We start from the raw sequence: 18,866 nt of genomic DNA, 5'->3' as shown, positions 1-18,866 counted from the left end.
CTGAAGGCTGGACTGAGAACTAGCACTTTTAAACACTGGGCAGAATAGGTAGCTGTGGTGGGTGGAAGTTCTTGCTTGCCTATATTTGGTTTCAGGGATGCTGTGATATAAATAGAATATGAATACAATTTGAGTTCTAGTTTCTGTTTCCTGAGCTTCCATCACTCTGATCTTCAGCAATAGCGTGAGGCGGATCAGGATCATGGTTTATAGCTCAAAATTAAATGAAAAATATTTATTCTGTTGATACAGATCACACTGAGGCAATTTTGGAAACTATTTTGTGGTAAATCTGTTCATATGAACACAGCCAAAGATAGGTATTAGACAAATTTCCCATGTATTTTAAGGCCCTTGGATGAAACACACATCAAAATTGTATTATATTCATTTGCTTATTGATCTGTTTCTTCAAATCCTGCACTCAGGACTTGCTGTGAGGTATTCAGTTGTTTAAATTTCATAAAGTTCTTGTGCCTTTCTAAAGTTCTGCTTTGGTAGCAGGTTAAGCATTGCCAAAGACTGACTTTTCTGTAGGAATTTGGTAATTTCTTTTGAGTTCTAGTTCAATCTGCACACAGCAATGCTCTTACATTCATCTGTGGGTTGTCAGATTACTTGAGAGACCTTCTCTCTAATTTTGCTTCTGGTGGAGAAGACTAACTGATTTCTGAATTGTTGTTTCTTCATAGGGCAGTAAGTGTAAAACAAGAATAAAAGTGTTTCTTATCAATGTAGCAGTCATAAGTATTGGAATTTTTCACTTTTTAAATTGAGAGTTGTGAAGCAATTTTATTTGAGAATTTCCAGGAGTCTGGAGAAGTGGCATCAGTATGCTAGGAAACAGCCTTGAAGCAGTAGCGTAGTAAGTGTGATGATATTTCTTTTCTGTCTGCTTTCAAAGCATATCATACTTATGCCCATTTTTACTGGGTAGATATGCAAAAAGTTACTGAGAGAATTCAAAGGAATCTTATTCATGTGCAAATGTCATTCTTCTAATATCTATAATAAATATTATAATTGTCCATATCTACCTTTAATGAGTAACTGATAAAGGAACATGAGAAATCTTTATTCAGAAAAGAACATACTCATGCAGAGTTATCAAGAGATAAATATCTAATCATTCAGAAACAAGACAAACCTTCAAGGGACATTCTTTAAGCATCTGCTTAACAGCTGAACAGAAGAATCCAACAGCATTTGAGATTGAATGATAGGATCTGTCCTCCTTTAGCTCTAGTTGAGAGCTGTAGGTTGCCCTTGTGCTAATTCATCAAGGAAAGAGGGAACAGGGGAGAAGCCGTTCAACATCTTCTTTGTTTCCAATAATGCTTTCAGTTTTACTACTATAAAAGAAGGTGGATTGCATTTGCAGAAAGGATGATTTGGTAGTAAAGATGCTCCAGTATTTGATGACCTTCTGAGTCATCAGGATGTAGTTACATTCAGTTGTTCCTGAATGCAGAACCTTCCATATGCACAGCTGCTTGGGTGTGCACTGTTGCACCAAATGATAGACATATTTTTAAGGGCCTCTGGCTTCAGTAAGTAAGCTTTTTTTTTTTTTTTTTTTTTCCCTATTCATTCTTATGCCAACTGTTTTTTCTTTCTGTCCCTTTTATATAAATCTTGGAAAAAGTATTTTCCTTTAACAGTTCCCCTCCACCCCCTGCCAATAAAAACAACCCCTAGAAAACAGATGTTCCATGAATAACAATTTATGCAGCTTTGCAGAACAGAACCCGGAGGTCCTCGTGGAAACCATGTTGAACATGAGCCAGTAGTGTGCCCTTGGAGCAAAGAAGCCTAATGACAACCTGGGCTGCATCAGACAAAGTATTGCCAGCAGGTGGAGGGAGGTGATCCTTGCCCTCTACTTAGCACTTGGTGAGGCCACACCTGGAGTACAGTGTCCAGTTCTGGACTCCCCAATACAAGAGAGGCATGGACAGATTGAAGAGAGTCCAGTGGAGATACATGAAGATGATTAAGGAACTGGAGCATCTCTCCTAGGCTGAGAGAGCTAGAACTGTTTAGAATAGAGAAGGCGCAGGAGGATCTCATCAATGTATATACATATCTGAAGGGAAGGTGCAGAGTGGACAGAGCCAGGTTCTTTTCAGTGTTGCCTGCTGACAGGAGCAGAGGCAATGGGCTCAAACTGAAACACAGAAGGTTCTAGCTGAACATCAGGAAACAATTTTCACTGTGAGGGTGACCAAGTCCTGGCACAGGTTGCTCAGGGAGGTTGTGGAGTCTCCATCCCTGGCAATATTCAAAAGCCATCTGAATATCTTCCTGGGCAAGCAGGTCCAGGTGGCCCTTCTTGAGCAGGGTGTTGGACCAGATGACTTCCAGAGGTCTCTTCCAACCTCAACTGTTTTATGATTCTGTGATTCTATACATGAAAGAAATGGGAGGAATAATAAAACTTGTTAACTTGTCATTTTCCAAAGAAGACATATTACTGCATTTCTGCTATTCTGGCATACGGTGCTAAACAAGGTATAAAATAGACTCTTCTTCATGATCATTGATTCCCAAGAAAAAGCAAGTGCCATCACCTCCTGAATTATGAGGAGATAGTCTACCTAGAGGTGTTTCATGCTAAGGTATTATCTCCCTACTGCAGTTTGTAAAAAGCTAAAGGGATTTTCATCTATACGGCTATACTTGCACAGCTCTTCAACTTCTGTCTCCTTTGGGAATGCACATTGATCTGCTGCAGAGAAAACATTTAGTATAATTCTGACACATCTCCATTTTAGCACTTTATGACTCACTGGCCCAAAATTTCTTCACTAAAGATCCTGGAAGCCTCACTGAAATTAGTAGCTAATTTAGCACTAAATTTGTAAGTAGCACTAAATTATTAAATATACTATTAAATTTAGACTAGTGGTAATCTGTACTGTATACACCCTATACATTGTGTGAAGTACAATGGTTTTCTGATTGATTTTCATCCTTTTTAACCACCTCTAACATTTTTAATTGCAATCCATATGTAAGTGATATTCTCTGAAGGAGTTCACAAACCAAATATTTTAATAAAAGGTTGTTTTAAAAAATAGTGAATAACATATAGATATAGTATTAATGTGCCTTAAAAACCTTTATATGATAACTTTCTCAAATCACGTACTATCTCTGATTAGTTTTGTGATTACTGAAATCCCTAATATACCCATGTGAAATTTATACATATACATATATATATATGTATATACACGTAGAGTATAGGAATATCACAGAATCATAGAATGGTTTGGGTTGGAAGGGACCTTAAAGATAATCTAGTTCCAACCCCCTGCCATGTGCAGGGACACCTTCCACTAGACCACTAGGGCTCAAAGCCCCGTCCAACCTGACCTTGAACACTTCCAGGGAGGTGGCAGCCACAACTTCTCTGGGACACCTGATCCAGTGCACCATCACAATAAAGAATAATACAGTTCCTTACCACCCTCACAGTAAAGAAACTCTTCCTTATATCTAACCTAAACCTACTCTCTTTTCTTTTAAAACCATTACCCCTTAATCTGTCACTATAGTCCCTGAAAAAGAGTACCTCTCCATCTTTCCTGTACACCCCCTTTAAGTACTGGAAGGCCACTAGAAGGTCTCCTTGGAGGTTTCTCTTCTTCAGGCTGAACGATCCCAGCTCTCTCAGCCTGTCCTCATAGAAAAGGTGTCCCAGCCCCCTGATCATCCTTGTGGCCCTCCTCTGGACTCAATCCATGTCCTTCTTATATTGGGCATCCCAGAGCTGGACACAGCACTCCAGGTGAGGTCTCATGAGAGCAGAATAGCAGTGGAGAATCACCTCCCTTGACCTGTTAGCCACACTTCTCTTGATGCAGCCCAGGATACAGTTGGATTTCTGGGCTGCGACTCCACACTGCTGGCTCATAGTCAGTTTTCCATCCACTACTACCCCAAAGTCCCTCTCTGTGGGTCTGCTCTCAATCCATTCTTTGCCCAGCCTGTATTTGTGCATGGGATTGCCCCAACACATGTACAGGACCTTGCATGTGGCCTTGTTGAACTTCGTGAGGTTTGCATGGGCCCACCTCTCTAGCCTGTCAAGGTCTCTCTGGACAACATCCCTTCCTTCCAACATGTAGACCGCACCACACAGCTTGGTATCATTGCAGACTTGCTGAGGGTGCACTCAATCCCACCATCCATGTTGCCAACGAAGATGTTAAGCAGCAATGGTCCTAATACCAACCCCTGCGGAATGCCACTTGTTACTGCTCTCCACTTGAACACTGAGCTGTTGACCACAACTCTTTGGATACGATCATCCAGCCAACTTCTTATCCATGAGTTGTCAATCCATCAAATCCATGTCTTTCCAATTTAGAGACTAGGATGTCATGCAGATCACTGTCAAAGGCTTTGCACAAGTCTGGGTAAATTATGTCAGTTGCTCTTCCTATATCCACTAGCTCTGTAACACCATCATAGAAGGCCACAAAATTCATCAGGCATGATTTGCCCTTAGTGAAGCCATGCTGGCTGTGACCAGTCACCTCTTTATTTTCCATGTGCCTTAGCACATATATTTTATGAATATATGTTGTAAGAATATGGGAGTTTTCTTTTAAACTCATCTGAAAGAAAGCTTTAACTTCAAATATAATGTATTTAAACATATATTCCTATACTGTAGAAATACAGAGTTACACTATAGGAAAATTACTGTAAGATTATGGAATCCTTTTTGGTTTTATTTTATCATAAAGGAAGCTTTAATTTTAAAGGAAATGTTTTACGGGGAAATTAGTTAACTTTATGCAAATTTACCTTTCATGTAATTGCCAGTACAAGTTCTTAATTAAGATTATTGTCATAATTTTGTTTAAATATTTTGTACTAAGAAAGTGAGGTTTTATTAAAATGTGGAAATCAATGTCAGATTGATTCCAGCTCTCAGAAAGGTATAGGTTTCACTTAGACTTTAAAAAAAGACAGAGGTCATACAAAAAATCAATAATGTAAAACTGTACACTTTTTTTTTTTTCTAGCTTACTCACAACAGAAGATTTAAAGTATTATAAGGATAAAAAAATTCAATTCCCTTTCTAAAGGCTAATTTGTATTTAATTTTTATTGTACAGAACACCCAATAAGAGGCCTTTCACATCAGTCTGTAGCTCATTCTAACACAAGGAAAGTGTTATTCTAATGAGTTAGACTTTGACATCCTCTTCTGGCAGGGTTGGAGAGAAGGGAAAACTGGGGGTGGCATCATGTACCACTTGTGTCAGAAGATAAAATGTGAAAGTTTGGCCTTCCAAGGATGGAAGCGGGCATTAAAACTGAACACTGTTTTCTGGTGTGACTAATTCAAACATATTAAAACAAGTATCTTGCAGAGCATTGATATTCAAATAGTCCTGGAGGCTCGTGTGCAGTGGGTTATTTCATAGTATCATGCATATAATTAGGTGAACCTTGAGGGAAGAAACAAGTGCTTATGTGATTCAATTGAGGTCAAAAGCAGTTTTTAAACTGGGTTGGCCCCCCGGGATGTGAAAACAGGAGATAATTTCTAAGGCACAGAAGAAAATTCCAGCAGGTTTTTGTCCATCTCCCTCCACTTTTTTCTCTCTTCCCCCACTTCTGCAGCACTGCCCCAACACTTGCAGCTCTGTTGGCTCTGGAAACTCTGTGGAAAAGACAATCTGTGATTTCAGCTATCAGAGCCAAGAAGTGTGGGAGCCAGCTATCCCAGAGTTTTGGGGAAAATAAACAACAAAAAAGCAAGAAAAGGGAACCTTACATAAAAGGTTTGAAAACTGCTGTCCTGAACAAATGGTCCAGAAGCCACAGAATGCTGTGGCATCAGGCCCTGCCACCAAGGGGACCTCACTGCACCACAGCAATTTTGGCTGCAGTAGGCTATGCTGGTTTTCCTCCCTTGCCATGTGGCCCAAGGCTTCAGGTGTGTCCTCAAACAACCCCACTGCTGTCTAAAGGCTTTAAAATTTTTGGTGTGAAAGTTTTAATGCTCACAAAGAGCCTTTGGAGCCACTGGCCAAGAGCACAAGTAGCTTATCAATAATGTGGGTTTGTTTTTCTCTTGAATGAATGCTTTTTTCTCCAGCTTTCAGGCATCCAAATAACTCTAAGAAATTACTTGGACTGAAAAAAGGACTGAACTATTTCTACAAAAGCATGAAAAAACTAATTAATGAAGTCAACAAGTTCGCCCCTGAAATGGGATGGACCATTTATAGAAAGTGGATATTGGCATCAATGACCAAGTTTACTTATTAAAATTTAAAATATTGTGAAGAAAAGACATTTCTCAGACTTTCTTTTTTAATGTCCACTTTAAGAGAAGTTAGAAATACAGTTACTTTCCCAACTCAACTTTTATGATGAAGGGAATCATAAAAGAGATTTTTTTCTCCTTCCTGTTTGCTCTGAAGTTTGTTTACCCTGGTAAATAGCATAATACTATAACATAAGTCAGTCCAAACAAGTGGTCTCTATTAATACAAAGCTTGCAATTTTTCTATGTAATTCAGTAATGCTACTGAAAGGGTAAAAAACTAATTTGCTGTCATGATGTACACTGAAAGAACATGTCTGCTCTGCTTCCATTTAATGTCCTGATTAGTCATCATATTTAATATACACTGCAAAACTCCAGTGTCATGACAGGCCATCTACTACTAGAATTACATATCTTGAAAAAGAAGGAGAAATAAAGGACATGCAGAAGAATGCAAAGACTTAAGACTGATGTCTTCAATGAAAAACATTGTTAGAGGGCTAGCTGCATTTGCAGGTATTGTTATTGTGCTGTGGTTCCATTGCAATTTATTTAGAACCGCAAAAAGATGTTGTGCTTAATGGTCAATGCCAGGATCAACAGAGGTCCGTTTGCCTTGTTCATCTCTCCTTCAAATGCTGACTCTTTGTAGTAGATTAAGATAGTTTCATCCTGAACACCTTTGATGAGAGAAGCAGCTTCTTCACACAGAAAACTATCTGGCTGAAACAAAACAGGGGCTGGGTTAAAATTCCCTCTTCAGGGGAGTGGTGAGGATTTTCCAAAGGGCACTTCTTTCTAGTCCCAAAGACAGAGTGTCTTCAGTATAAACTATATGCTATAATCCCCTGAATTATCCTGCTGGTGAAAAGTATGCATGGCAAAGCACCAGAGGTGACAAGTAATAGGTAGAATCCCAGTTTCTCTACTTCTGTCACAAATAGGGAAGATGAGGGATGCTGCCTGGGGAGTACCAAGCTGTATAAATCCACCGCTGAATTCTCTTTGGTGAGGCTGAAGAGGAGATTGACAATTACCGTGTTTTATTCCATGCAGGAAAAAAATCAGAGTTTCATAAGAGTAACCAATCTGGCCCATTTTAGAGATCTATTTTATAAAGAAATCATGCTTTATTTGCCCAGCTCTCTAAGCAATTCCTTTAAACGTAGATGTCAATATTGTAAGTGATAAAGTTTATATAAACTATTTCTGCTCTGTGTGTGTTCTCTTGTCTGTTTTCCCCCTTGAGTCTCCTCTTCCTCCTCCTCTTGTTTTTTTCTCTCTGACAAGTTACCTGCTAATTTAATTTATTTTTCAGAAAAAAAAAATAAAATTAAATGGATTTGTTGTCTTAAATAAAAATCCCCAAACAGCTTCTTTCTTCAGGTTTTTGTATTTTGTATGGTTTAGATCTTATGTTTTAGTGTTTGAAAATCTATTGAATGAAATAGGTAAAGTAAAAGCTTCACTTATCGGTAGAAAAAGGTTCTAGCTAATTTTACACTTCTGAACATTTGTGACTGAATAGATGAGGGAATGGTTAACTGACTAGCTTGTCAACTCTTCTTATTACCCTGTTCAGAAAAAAAAAAAAATCTCAAACAAAAGAAACCCACTGAATGTATCATGGGATAAGTGAATTAAAGCACAGTTAGTTTAGCCAATACAAGTTACCCAGTGCCATTTTTCAAAGCAACTACATCATGGCAGATAGACTGATCTAGAATATACAAAATCTGAGATTAGACATCATGAGGGGAAAAAGAAAATCTTTTTTTAATATTAAAATTCTCAGTTTCTGACTCTGCCTGCCCCATGGGCTCTTGACTGTTACAACAGAAATCCATAAATCAGTAGATGGTCAGTATTGCTGCTTTAGGCTCTTTTAAATGTAATGGTCCTACACAAATGTACCAAGTCAGACAGAATTAGTGTTAGGATACATTTGTGTGTCTATGGATAAGTTATTAATAATATTGTGGCATTTGAATGTAACTGAATTCAGGTGAAATGGAACTTACTGCTTGTAATATAAATGAAGTGTGAATCTGTAACATGGCAAATCTATAAAATGGTACAGATATCACTAGTCAGTGGCAATGGGAAAAAACTATTAGGAATGTGTTATTAGCAATTACTAGTATTCTGTGATTATTGTCTTCATTATCTATCTTCATCAAAAATTAAATAAATTTCATTCAGATTGATTGTTCTTTCTTCTGTTCCTAGACACAGAAGTTACCAACTTGGCTGAATCTCTAGTGTATTAAGAACTATAAAACATTGAACATTATGCAGACTGTGAGACTTCTAGTAATTTTGTCACCTCCCCCTTTTCTTTAGTTTGTTTTCATATAGAATTTACAATGGCTTTTGATTTTTTATGTGCTACATATTATGACACTATTATACACAAAAGTAATTATAACAGTATGAATTAAAATGCTTTTTTTTTTTTTTTTCTTTCCTAGTGTAATCATTCGTTGTATTTTCATGTTATGCAGATGTATTGACACTTTTGTACTGGATTAACTGATACCACATTGGACTATGTACAACAGTATTAAAAAAAAATGTCTGGAATAACATATTGTATCAAAACCACCAAGCTTTTTGATGTTACTGCCTATCAGTTTCTCATCTGTGCCTGTGTGTAATTTTTGTTTTGAATAGTTTGCTTAGTATAATGATAGGGTAAGTAGAAACAGTTTTTTGGGTGGTGGCAAGCCTATGAAGTTATTAATTTCAAAATGGTGTTAGCACTACTGCATCAGTGATGACCAGTGTTTATATTTTCAAGATTTTTTTTAGACCTTACTTAAGCATATATAAGTGTATGACAATGTAATTGCAACATCTTATATGAAGGTCAAAAAAGTCTTGGAGATATTTGACATGGTAGAATTTAGAAGTATTGGAATAATTTCCTTCCCTGATTTTTCTTGGGAGGATGCATAAGTTGCTGCCTCCACAAAGTTTCCATAAGAGGGCAAAAAAATCCCTCCCTCCCTCATCCAGTGCTGTGGGATTCTGTGTCTTCCAGTGGCATTGCTCAGCAGCCTGGCAAAAGATAATGTATGAAGGTGATATATAGTGTTCCCGATCACATATGTTCAGTGGGCTCACATACAACACAAAAATGCAAGGCAAAGCTAAATGAAAAAGCATACATATCTGTTATATACTGCTCTCTTTCTAATTTTTCTTTTAACCTGGAAGTATAATGTTTACTGTTGTCTATTGCCTACCTGACAAATTGTTTAATACAGTGACTTAATATGTAATCTGTAAGAGAATGATTTCTACTATTTTGTTGATTATCTGCCTTCTATTTTTTTTATTTTAAAAAACAACGGGTTTTGATTTTTCAGAATTTCTGGGGGTTTGTATGTGTTTTTTTACTTCTCTACTATGGTTAAATGACAACTTCCTTGGTCAAATTCTCTTTTTTTTTTTTTTTTTTCTCTGCAAAGTCATAAATACATCCCTTTTTCTTCTCTCTTCTGCTTGGTGTTTCAGTAAGTTTAAAGGAGATGTTTTCCATGTAATCAATTCTTGTTTACAGGTGAAATATAGAATAGAATGAAAAATGCATGGCAGTAAAAACATGAAACCTCCAGAGAACAACAACAAAAAAAAATATAAATCACCTACAAGAGATTTTTATATACTTACATTTAAAAACAGAAGTGAGGCTGTAAACATGAAGACAAGTTTCGTGTTCTAGAAAAATATGATTAATCCATATTCCTTGTATTCTTTCACATGGGGCAGAATGAGACAAAGTTAATTTTCAGCTGTGTGTGAAATAGGTCTTCACAGGCTGTTTGAAGAGTTTTCCAATGTCCTGTCTTATTTATTCATCAAATTATTTTTCAATCCTTGCTTCTAAGAGTGAATTGATGTTATGTGTTGTGTTGTTTAGTATTAGAGGAGAAGATTAATAACCTGATTTTATGAAGCAGAAAGATATTTGTGTCATGTCTTTGTAAATGCAAAGCTTTTGGAAAAGCCCGAAGAAATAAAAAACAACCAACAAAGATAATCCAATCTTACTAAAACAAACTAATTCTCAAGATTTCTACTCATAAATTTCTTCCTTCTTTAAGCTTCTCAAAGCTATTCTTTGTATAGACCTTTGTCTGAGATTTGACAAGTTGATCTATGTCCATTCATGGATATTTTGGATTACAATACAGATTTCTGCTTTTTCTCTTAAAAAAAAAAAAAAAATCAATTGAAATAAGATTCTCAGATGTATGCTTTTATCATTTGTACGCTTTTATTATCTGTAGTCAATAGGAACTAATTCACAAGTGTTTGAATAGACAAGATTTTAGCCTTATATTAATCAGTGGAAGTTCTGTATTTTCAGGTCCAATCACCATTCACGATTCTTGTCAACAGCTTATATATTCTCTGCTACTTGATTGACTGATAGTGATAAAAAGTGTATCCTCTGCTATATTCTCATAATCACAATGCTTGATCAAAAGAAAAATACCTAGATGTGAAATACATACGTCTTTGCCTTTCCAAATATGAAAAAATACTCAAAAAGTAAAAACTTGGAAACATTTAGAGAATTTTACCTGTGCATCGTGGTAGTCTGTAGATCTTGGGATGCTGTTGATTTCACAACTATTTTGTGATAAACTTCATAAATGTCTTTGCTAGACATCAACAGCAATTGAGACAGATACTTTAGCAGGACAGACCCACACTTCCACACAGTTTCTCCTTTAGGTGTTTTTTTCCTTCGTGTAGACATCCACACGAATAAGTGGGCCATGCTTCTAGACCAGATATGTGTATTTTCTAGCCTACATCTCAAAGAAACAACATCCTGAAGTGGAGGTCCATTCAAATAGAGAAAAGGAACAGAGAAAGGAAAATGAATATTTTTCTTCAAAATGTCAGGAGGTTCTTCAGCTCAAAAGGTCAGCTGAAGAAAATCTTTTAATAATGTTATTATTAGTAATTATACTGATGTTAAAGCATGGCTTATGTAGATAGATGACAAGCTTTACTCCACTGGCTCACTTTAATTTCTAAATGCATAATACGAAGAATGAAGTTTTAAATAGTGCCAAGTAGTACAGTTCCTTGGGCTGATGGATGTGTGATAGTCACAAAACAGTCTCAGTTGCTCATAATTATTTCAAGTTTTAAGTTTTTGTAGAAATAGTTAATTGCAATCTTAAGGTTTTTGAAAAGCAGTCTACCTAATCAGTTTGGTTGTAAGAGTAAAGTATTGCAGAGGCTCATCTAGCACAAACTGCTATAATTCCATTTAATTCAAGAAAGATATAGCTCTATATTGTAATTGAGAATCTTAGAAGACTGTAAATAAACATTGATCTTATTTTAGAAACTACTAACTTGGGTCATGAAGTAAGCAGTCTTCAATGTGTTGCTGTGACTTCTGGGTCACTGCCTGGAGAAGGAATGTGTCTGTAATGTGTCTGTGTTTGTGGTTGTTTATCCTACCTTTTCCTGCTTTTCATCAAGATCTCTTTACTCAGCTGTACTTTTATTTTTGTCAAGACTTGTCCATATTTATGCTCTGCTCTTCCACAAACTTAACCATGTTCTCTGCATAGAGCTTTTCTGCACTTGACTCTGTCACACTCTTCTCTATAACAGGGTCTGAATATCGGAAGTATCTCATATGACAGATAACCTATAAGAATGTCAATCTATGACAGTTGCAGATCAACTAACATCAACATGAAATAGGTACTGATGAACAGATGAGGTGAATGTCATTTCAAGGAGAAAAAGGGTAAAAAGCAGAAGTCTTATTTAAACAGACTCAATAATCAGTGCTCTATATGCTTTGACATGTCCACTGTACACCTAAGATGTTAATATCAGATAAGAAAAGGTGAGCCATTGATTCAAGGGAACTGTGGGAAGCACTAGAACAACTGCTCCTCGGATATAGAAGTCATCAAGAATTTAAGCCATTTACACACTTTTCTGTCCTATCATTATCAAAAGATTCCATCACACATCTGTTGCTACTGGGCCCTAAAATTTTAAGGATGATAAATGGCTATAAAAGTAAAAGGCCTGTAATGGAATCTATACATTTAGTAAATACGATTGCTATATTGTTTTCACTTATAGACCAGTAGTGTATAAATGACTTGTTATGGTGAAGGTGACCACAAAGAGCCATGTCAAATACTGGGGCAGCCTCTGTCATACCATATGAAATAATTTTTGTTCATCGGTGGTAGCAGGTGGAGGAATATTTTGCTAGTCATAATAAGCAACTTAGTCTTGTAGACAATAAAGAGGAAATACACAGAGCTCTAGTAAGCCCTCTACAATGTATTCTTAACCTGTGTGATTTTCATTGCCTGAATTTTACTTAAGTGACTATTGCAGATTTGAGTTTTTAGACTGGTACTGCTTTCAATTGTAGCTGCCTGGTAATAAAGGTCCACAGTTTGGACCACACTGGAGAACAAAAGGAGAAAAACTGTTTGTAGCATTTGGTCTTAATAATTAATGTAACACTGGATGGGTTATAAAATTTCCTTAGACACTCAACATAGGTTTGTTTGGTCTATGTTGTGACTTCAGTGGGAGACACATGGAAATTTTTCTTTGTTCTAACACATGAATATTTTTTACCCTCTGCAGTATATGCATGCTTGCTCGAGGGCTTTGCTGCCGCTACTTTTTCTGCTAGCTGAGGGGCTCAGTTTCTACTGTATCCATCATGCTCCAGCTGTAATCAGGAAATTCACTTCCTCTTTCTTCCTCTTCATTCCCATCTGGAGACTTTTTCATTTTCTTCTCTTATTCTGTTCTATGAGGCCATTAGCTTGGTTTCCTTTGCTTATACTGTTTGTGTTGCTCTGCCTTTTATATAATTCTTTGTGAATTGTTTCATCTCAACAGCCTTGGTTTCTGACACAGAGTACGAGGTGAGTCAGATTGACAGTGCAGTTAGTATTTAGAGTCGCAATAAAAAAGTCTGTGTCACCGGGGGGCATCCGACGCTTTAGGTTCCTTTGATGATACTTTGGGCTTTTGAAAGAAAATTCTGTTAGGGAACTCAGCTGACAAAGCATCCACCCAAAATGTTTCATTACCTTATATCTGACAGCTAAGGACATAATTACCTTAAAGCCCAGTCAATTTGTGCTTCTGTCTGCCGGAGACTTATATCCATATGACTCAAATCAGAGACACACACAGCTTTGAGTCATTAAATATCAACATGCTCTTCAAACATTCTGAGATATTTCCAAAAGACCTCTCTTCTTATAGAGCAGAAAGCCTAAACTGCATCTGGTAAAGGATCCACTGTTGCGATGGAAACTTGGATGTGCCTCAGAAGGAATTCTATCTCTGGCAATTGGCATTGCCACTGTTTCAGAACAGAGCTCTTAGTAGACCAAAACATAAATCAGAATTTTTGGCGAATTCACTCTGAATACTGAAGGAAGACAAAAACCACATATGACAATGTCATTTAGCTTGCTTCTTCAGACAATGGGATGACAGTTAAGTGCTCTGGGTTTTTTTTTTCTCTCAGCTCCTTCTAGAAATTTTTTAATCATGAGATTCAGTACCATGAACACAACATAATGCTCAAACACATTGAAAGTAATAAAAGAGAATATTTAAATGTGCAATTGAGCCATTACTATGTATTGCTTCCTGTCAGCCAGTAACAGAATCCTCTCACCTAGTTAGTGTACTCTTGACCCTCAGAGCTTGATGGATTGTTTAGACCTTCATCCTGTTTCAAAGGGATAGGTCTTTCAAGAACTGAGAATTTTACCAATTTGTAAAAACTGATTTAGGTGACTTTTTCTGATTTTTTTCAAGCTACATAATAAATAAATATTCTAAGTAGCACCTTAATAGAGGAATAAAGTAATGTACAGTAATGAAAATGTGTTCTTTAAAATACTGGATGATTTTAAATTGCATGTACAAGTAAGAATTGTAATTGGCTCTTAAAAGCAGCAAGAGTGATCCGTATTCGGTAGATGCATTCTTTGCTTTGCACAGAGTTTAAAAAACTTTATTTGCTTTATACAACCAGATTCTTGAACAGGGTAATAAATTGTACTTACAGCTTCATTGTAAAGGAGTAGTTTTGTGTTTGTTTTCCTTTCTGTGGATAGCTAAGGGTCATTCCATTCCAGCATTTACATTTCTAAGCATATTCTCTAATTTGATAGTTGCTTATATATCTTCCTTTTAAGGCTTATATTTTTTCTAGAAAATTGGACTATAGATTTCTTTGAATGAAGTTCCTCTTATTCTTTGTCCTTAAGCATTTCTGTCCCCTCTTCTTGAACAGAAAGAAAAGAAACAGATTTTAAGAAATCTAAAGAGAATGAAAAAATGTAGCCATCTTGGAGATTCTGTCATGTCCAATACAAAAGACTGTTGTAATTCAGCAATCAGCTCTTAGAATCTGAGAATGGAGATAAGAAAATTAATGTTCCCTCAGCATGCCCTGCAGGATCCTCTTTCAGCAGATCAGGGGTCAAATGCATTTACAGAACTGTAGGAGAGAAATCTTGCAGTGTCACAGTGTGTTTGTGGGAAGTACTCATTTGCTGGCCACCTGGAAACTCAAATGAAAAAGAAAAAAAAAAAAAAAAATTTCAAGTAATTTTGTCTTTGAGGCTAATTAAAGTACATAGTGCAAAGTGGGAAGGAAGACAATGTTTCCTAATCTCTGGCTACCTGACATATCAACATCCAGCAGCAAAGGAAGTAACAAGTTGCAGGAGAAAGCCCAAACTAATGCAGGCTGTAGGTAATGAAGAAGCAACATTTTGGCCTGGGAGTATGGGGATTGAAGGCTAAGGTAAACAAGTTAGCAGTCCTTTAAATTTAAAATATCCTTTATTCTATTGGAATATACATATATATTCTGTTGTATATTCTATTTTATATATATATATATATATATATATATATATTCTACTGGTTTGGTTTTGGGGGGTTGGGGGGTTTTTTTTTGAAGCGTCACAAGTCTCATTTTAATTAAAGGCTGCAAAAAGATTACTACTTCCACTTTAAAGCATGCTCAGATCTGATGAATAGGTGGCTCTTGGTGTGGTGCTCAAGTTCCAATTTGGCATTTGCTTGTGGTTCTACAATATGATCTGTTCAGCCCTGAGAGCTGTCATAATGGTGTCTGTCAGGAAGTTGGTAGTCTAGTTTCACTAGTACAGGTAAATATATGGAGCTTTGACTGCATGTTTACTTTTGGAGAAATTGCTCTCAAACACACAATAAGCACAGTAAAGTTGGAAGGAGTTTGATGAAAGAGAGCGATAAACCTTTAGTCTTAGAGTAAGGTCAACCAGCACCTTCTGAATATTGCAGTTAGTGGCTGAGAAAGAAGTAAAATTATAATGAACAGCTGTAAAATACACACAAAATACAATGTCTGATTTTCTATCTTTTGCTTGCGATTAAAATAATGTCTTAAAAACAATGTCGTGTACGTTGACATTTATTATTTTTTTTCTTATTGGACTTTATTTCTATTTTTATTGCATTACAGAAATTCAACTTACTGTATGAAAGTGTCCATTTCGCTGACGGTGGGTGAAAATGACACTGGACTCTGCTACAATTCAAAGATGAAATATTTTGAAAAAGCTGAACTTAGCAAAAGCAAGGAAATATCATGCCCTGAAATTGAGGATTTTTTATTTCCATTTAGGGAGCCTGAAATTCTATGGTATAAGGTAAGGAATGCAAAACATTTTCACCTTCAACAAGGTGTTGAATGTTCTCATGCTGCAATGTTCTCATGATTTTCATGATCTAAATATGATATGAATCTTGGATTATTTTAAAATGTGTTAAGAATAGACAACAGAATCAAGGATAGAAAAGAATGAACTAAGTGAGAGAAAAATTCAAGTGCTTCCTTTTGTAAATTTTGGAGCTGGTATTTTATTAATATTCATTTACGGATGTCACAAAGAATCGGCAGCTATCTGCTAACAAGAGGGCTAAAGAAGAAAAGTGTTACCAGTCTGGGCTAGTTTGATATTCTAAGGTAAAGCCATGTGAGATGCTTATACAGCAACTGTTTGTGCTATACAAGACTAAAGAGTGTGCTTCTAAAAATTCAGACATGATATATATTTGGGAAAATATAAATAGAATAGTGATGCATGTTATTATCTAAATGAATGGCTTAATTTTGCAGCATAAAATCCAGCAAAGACTTCCAAAACTTTGGGCTTTACATATTAGCTTTTCTTGCAGATATAATTTCATGTTTTTTATCAGTAACTTTATTTCAGTATTGTGTACTGTTTTCTAGATCATTACTTAAGAGGCAAGTTCTTGAAAACAATGCTGCCTGTGGGAGTGCTCTAGAACTTCCATAAGCAGCAGCTTGAATTCTGGGTTTCTAACCATCTGCAGGAAATTCTCAGTAGTTCAGTACTGTAATGCACACAACTTAAAGTCCTCAATCAGTTCAGTAAATGTGAAATTTAGATTCTGTGTATTTTATCTACAAAGATGTTTATAAATGTCTGTGTATATAGGAAGTCCTAGTTTAAGTATGTGCTGGTATGCATTCTAACTATTTTTTTAAAGTCTGATAGTTCACCTGATAACATAAATGCTTTTAAATATGGTACACAAGACTATGCTATCTAATAAGGAAAAACTTGTGGCCTAGAAGGAGTCTGTCCAAGTTAACTGGCAGCATGTCTAAAATAAGAAATATGTAACAAATTATTTGCTTATACTCACCTTGTATTTTGTGTTTGTAATGCAATATATACCTGAAGTTTTATAAAGTTTAGAACTATGGCTGGCTTCTTGAATGAGGGCTCAAAAGACTGACTTTTTGAGTCATTGACAGTATTTGTGTGAGTGAACTCAAACAACCTCATATAATTTAACCTTTTAAAAAACCCTTACTGTATAAACAATAATTATGCTAAGATAATCAAGTAAAATATTTTGTGACAGTCAATCAAAAAACATTTTTCTTATGAAACGCACCAATCCCTTTTTCTAATAGCTTATAAATATATTGGTTTCCAATAAAAAAAAATAAAAATCTAGAAACACTAAAATATTCAAAGCTATTTAAAATAGTACCTAGATTACTTAGATGAAGATAAGTTAATCATTTTGGTGACCTAAGAAACATGCATGCTAAAATGTTTATTCTCTATTGTAGAATAAAAATTAATGTTTTAATTTTAATAATTGAAATATTAACTCATTTTTTGTAAATGCAATACCTTTTTCTAAGAGTTCAGGGAGATTTGATTCTAAGATGGGTTTAGAAAGAGATATATAACATTCTCATTTCTTTTCAGTCTCATCTTCTGCTTTTCTACATTTTTTTAATTAAAATGTTTTAACAAATAGATTTAAAATAAAAATTTTCCCGTGCAACCTGTAGCTATCAGTACTATAACAGGCATGGGTCACAGACGTAAGTGTAATGGCTGATAAGTAAATGAAATAGGAGCCCCTTAGCAAACTATTATCAAAAGAAAACCATCAAAGGAATCAGCTCCTTTTCTTTTTCTGTCAGAGGGCAGATATTAAGTCACCTGATAAAATTCTATAGCCTTTTTTCTTTTTAATCAACACTTAACTGAACTGGTTTTTTACATATTTAGTGTATGTATAGTTCTTAACTAACCTGGGCTCTTGCCTAGCTGTCTTGGCTTTAAGCATCATTGTCAAGAGTGTCAAAAATTTAAGTGTAAGAACATGGTCACTGAAGTGTTATATTATCTTTAAACAGGAATGCAAGTCAAAGACATGGAGATCAAGTATTGTGTTTAAAAAGGACACTCTTGTCATTCGGGAAGTTAGAGAGGATGACATTGGAAATTACACTTGTGAGTTAAAATATGGATTCTTTGTTGTCAGAAGAACTACGGAATTAACAGTTACAGGTAATTACAGGCTCTTGCTCTCTCATATTTAGAAAGAACATTGAAAATTGTTATTTGAGTTGTGCATATTTGAGTCATTTGCACAAAAATTTGCGGTGTGCTTAGATATGAATGGGTGATACATTAAAGCTATCCTGAATATTTCACAGTAGTGCATGTAACATTTTGAACAAGTCTGAGTTTTGGTCTATTGCAAAAGCTTGTGTGTAGGTCTTGTTTTGGAATGGCAAATGTGGTCCAGGTACAGGTAACTTCAGCAAAGCACTACCTCTAACAGAAAATAAGATCATTAAGTCTATCATACTTCTTCATGTGGTTAAATGCCTTGGTACATAAGAATAGCTCTAGCTCTAAATAACAGTATCTATAATTGCTTTTGGATATGAGAATAGCTGTAGCTGCAACCCAATAGCAGCAGCTCTAGACCAGTGAGACCATCACAACTGGGTGGTTGGTATATAAGGGGTAGTGTTTGAGAAGCACATGACTGAAGGATGGTAGCATTTTGCCTCTGGTATTCTCTCCCAAGTTTATGTAGTTTATAGTTCAAGAACTTCCTGATCTCAATCGTCATGTGCCATGCCTACCAATTAAGCTGTTTTCTATTTGTCTGATTATTTTTTAATCCATTTATT

The 18,866-nt window shown here is 35.9% G+C and overlaps 1 protein-coding gene across 1 annotated transcript in view; it reads left to right on the top strand.

The window, feature by feature from the left end:
- IL1RAPL1 (interleukin 1 receptor accessory protein like 1) overlaps positions 1–18,866 on the top strand; it is an 801,634-nt gene that overhangs the window by 473,705 nt on the left and 309,063 nt on the right. Inside the window, exons 4-5 of the mRNA XM_074929670.1 lie at positions 15,849–16,035; positions 18,078–18,231. Of these exons, the coding sequence (XP_074785771.1) occupies positions 15,849–16,035; positions 18,078–18,231 (341 nt within the window). The remainder of the gene's footprint in view (positions 1–15,848; positions 16,036–18,077; positions 18,232–18,866) is intronic.

The sequence above is a fragment of the Athene noctua genome, chromosome 1, assembly GCF_965140245.1.
Source record: "Athene noctua chromosome 1, bAthNoc1.hap1.1, whole genome shotgun sequence".
NCBI classification, from domain to species: Eukaryota; Metazoa; Chordata; class Aves; order Strigiformes; family Strigidae; genus Athene; species Athene noctua.
Note: the sequence above shows the minus strand (reverse complement) of the source record. Positions and strands in the feature narration are given on the sequence as shown.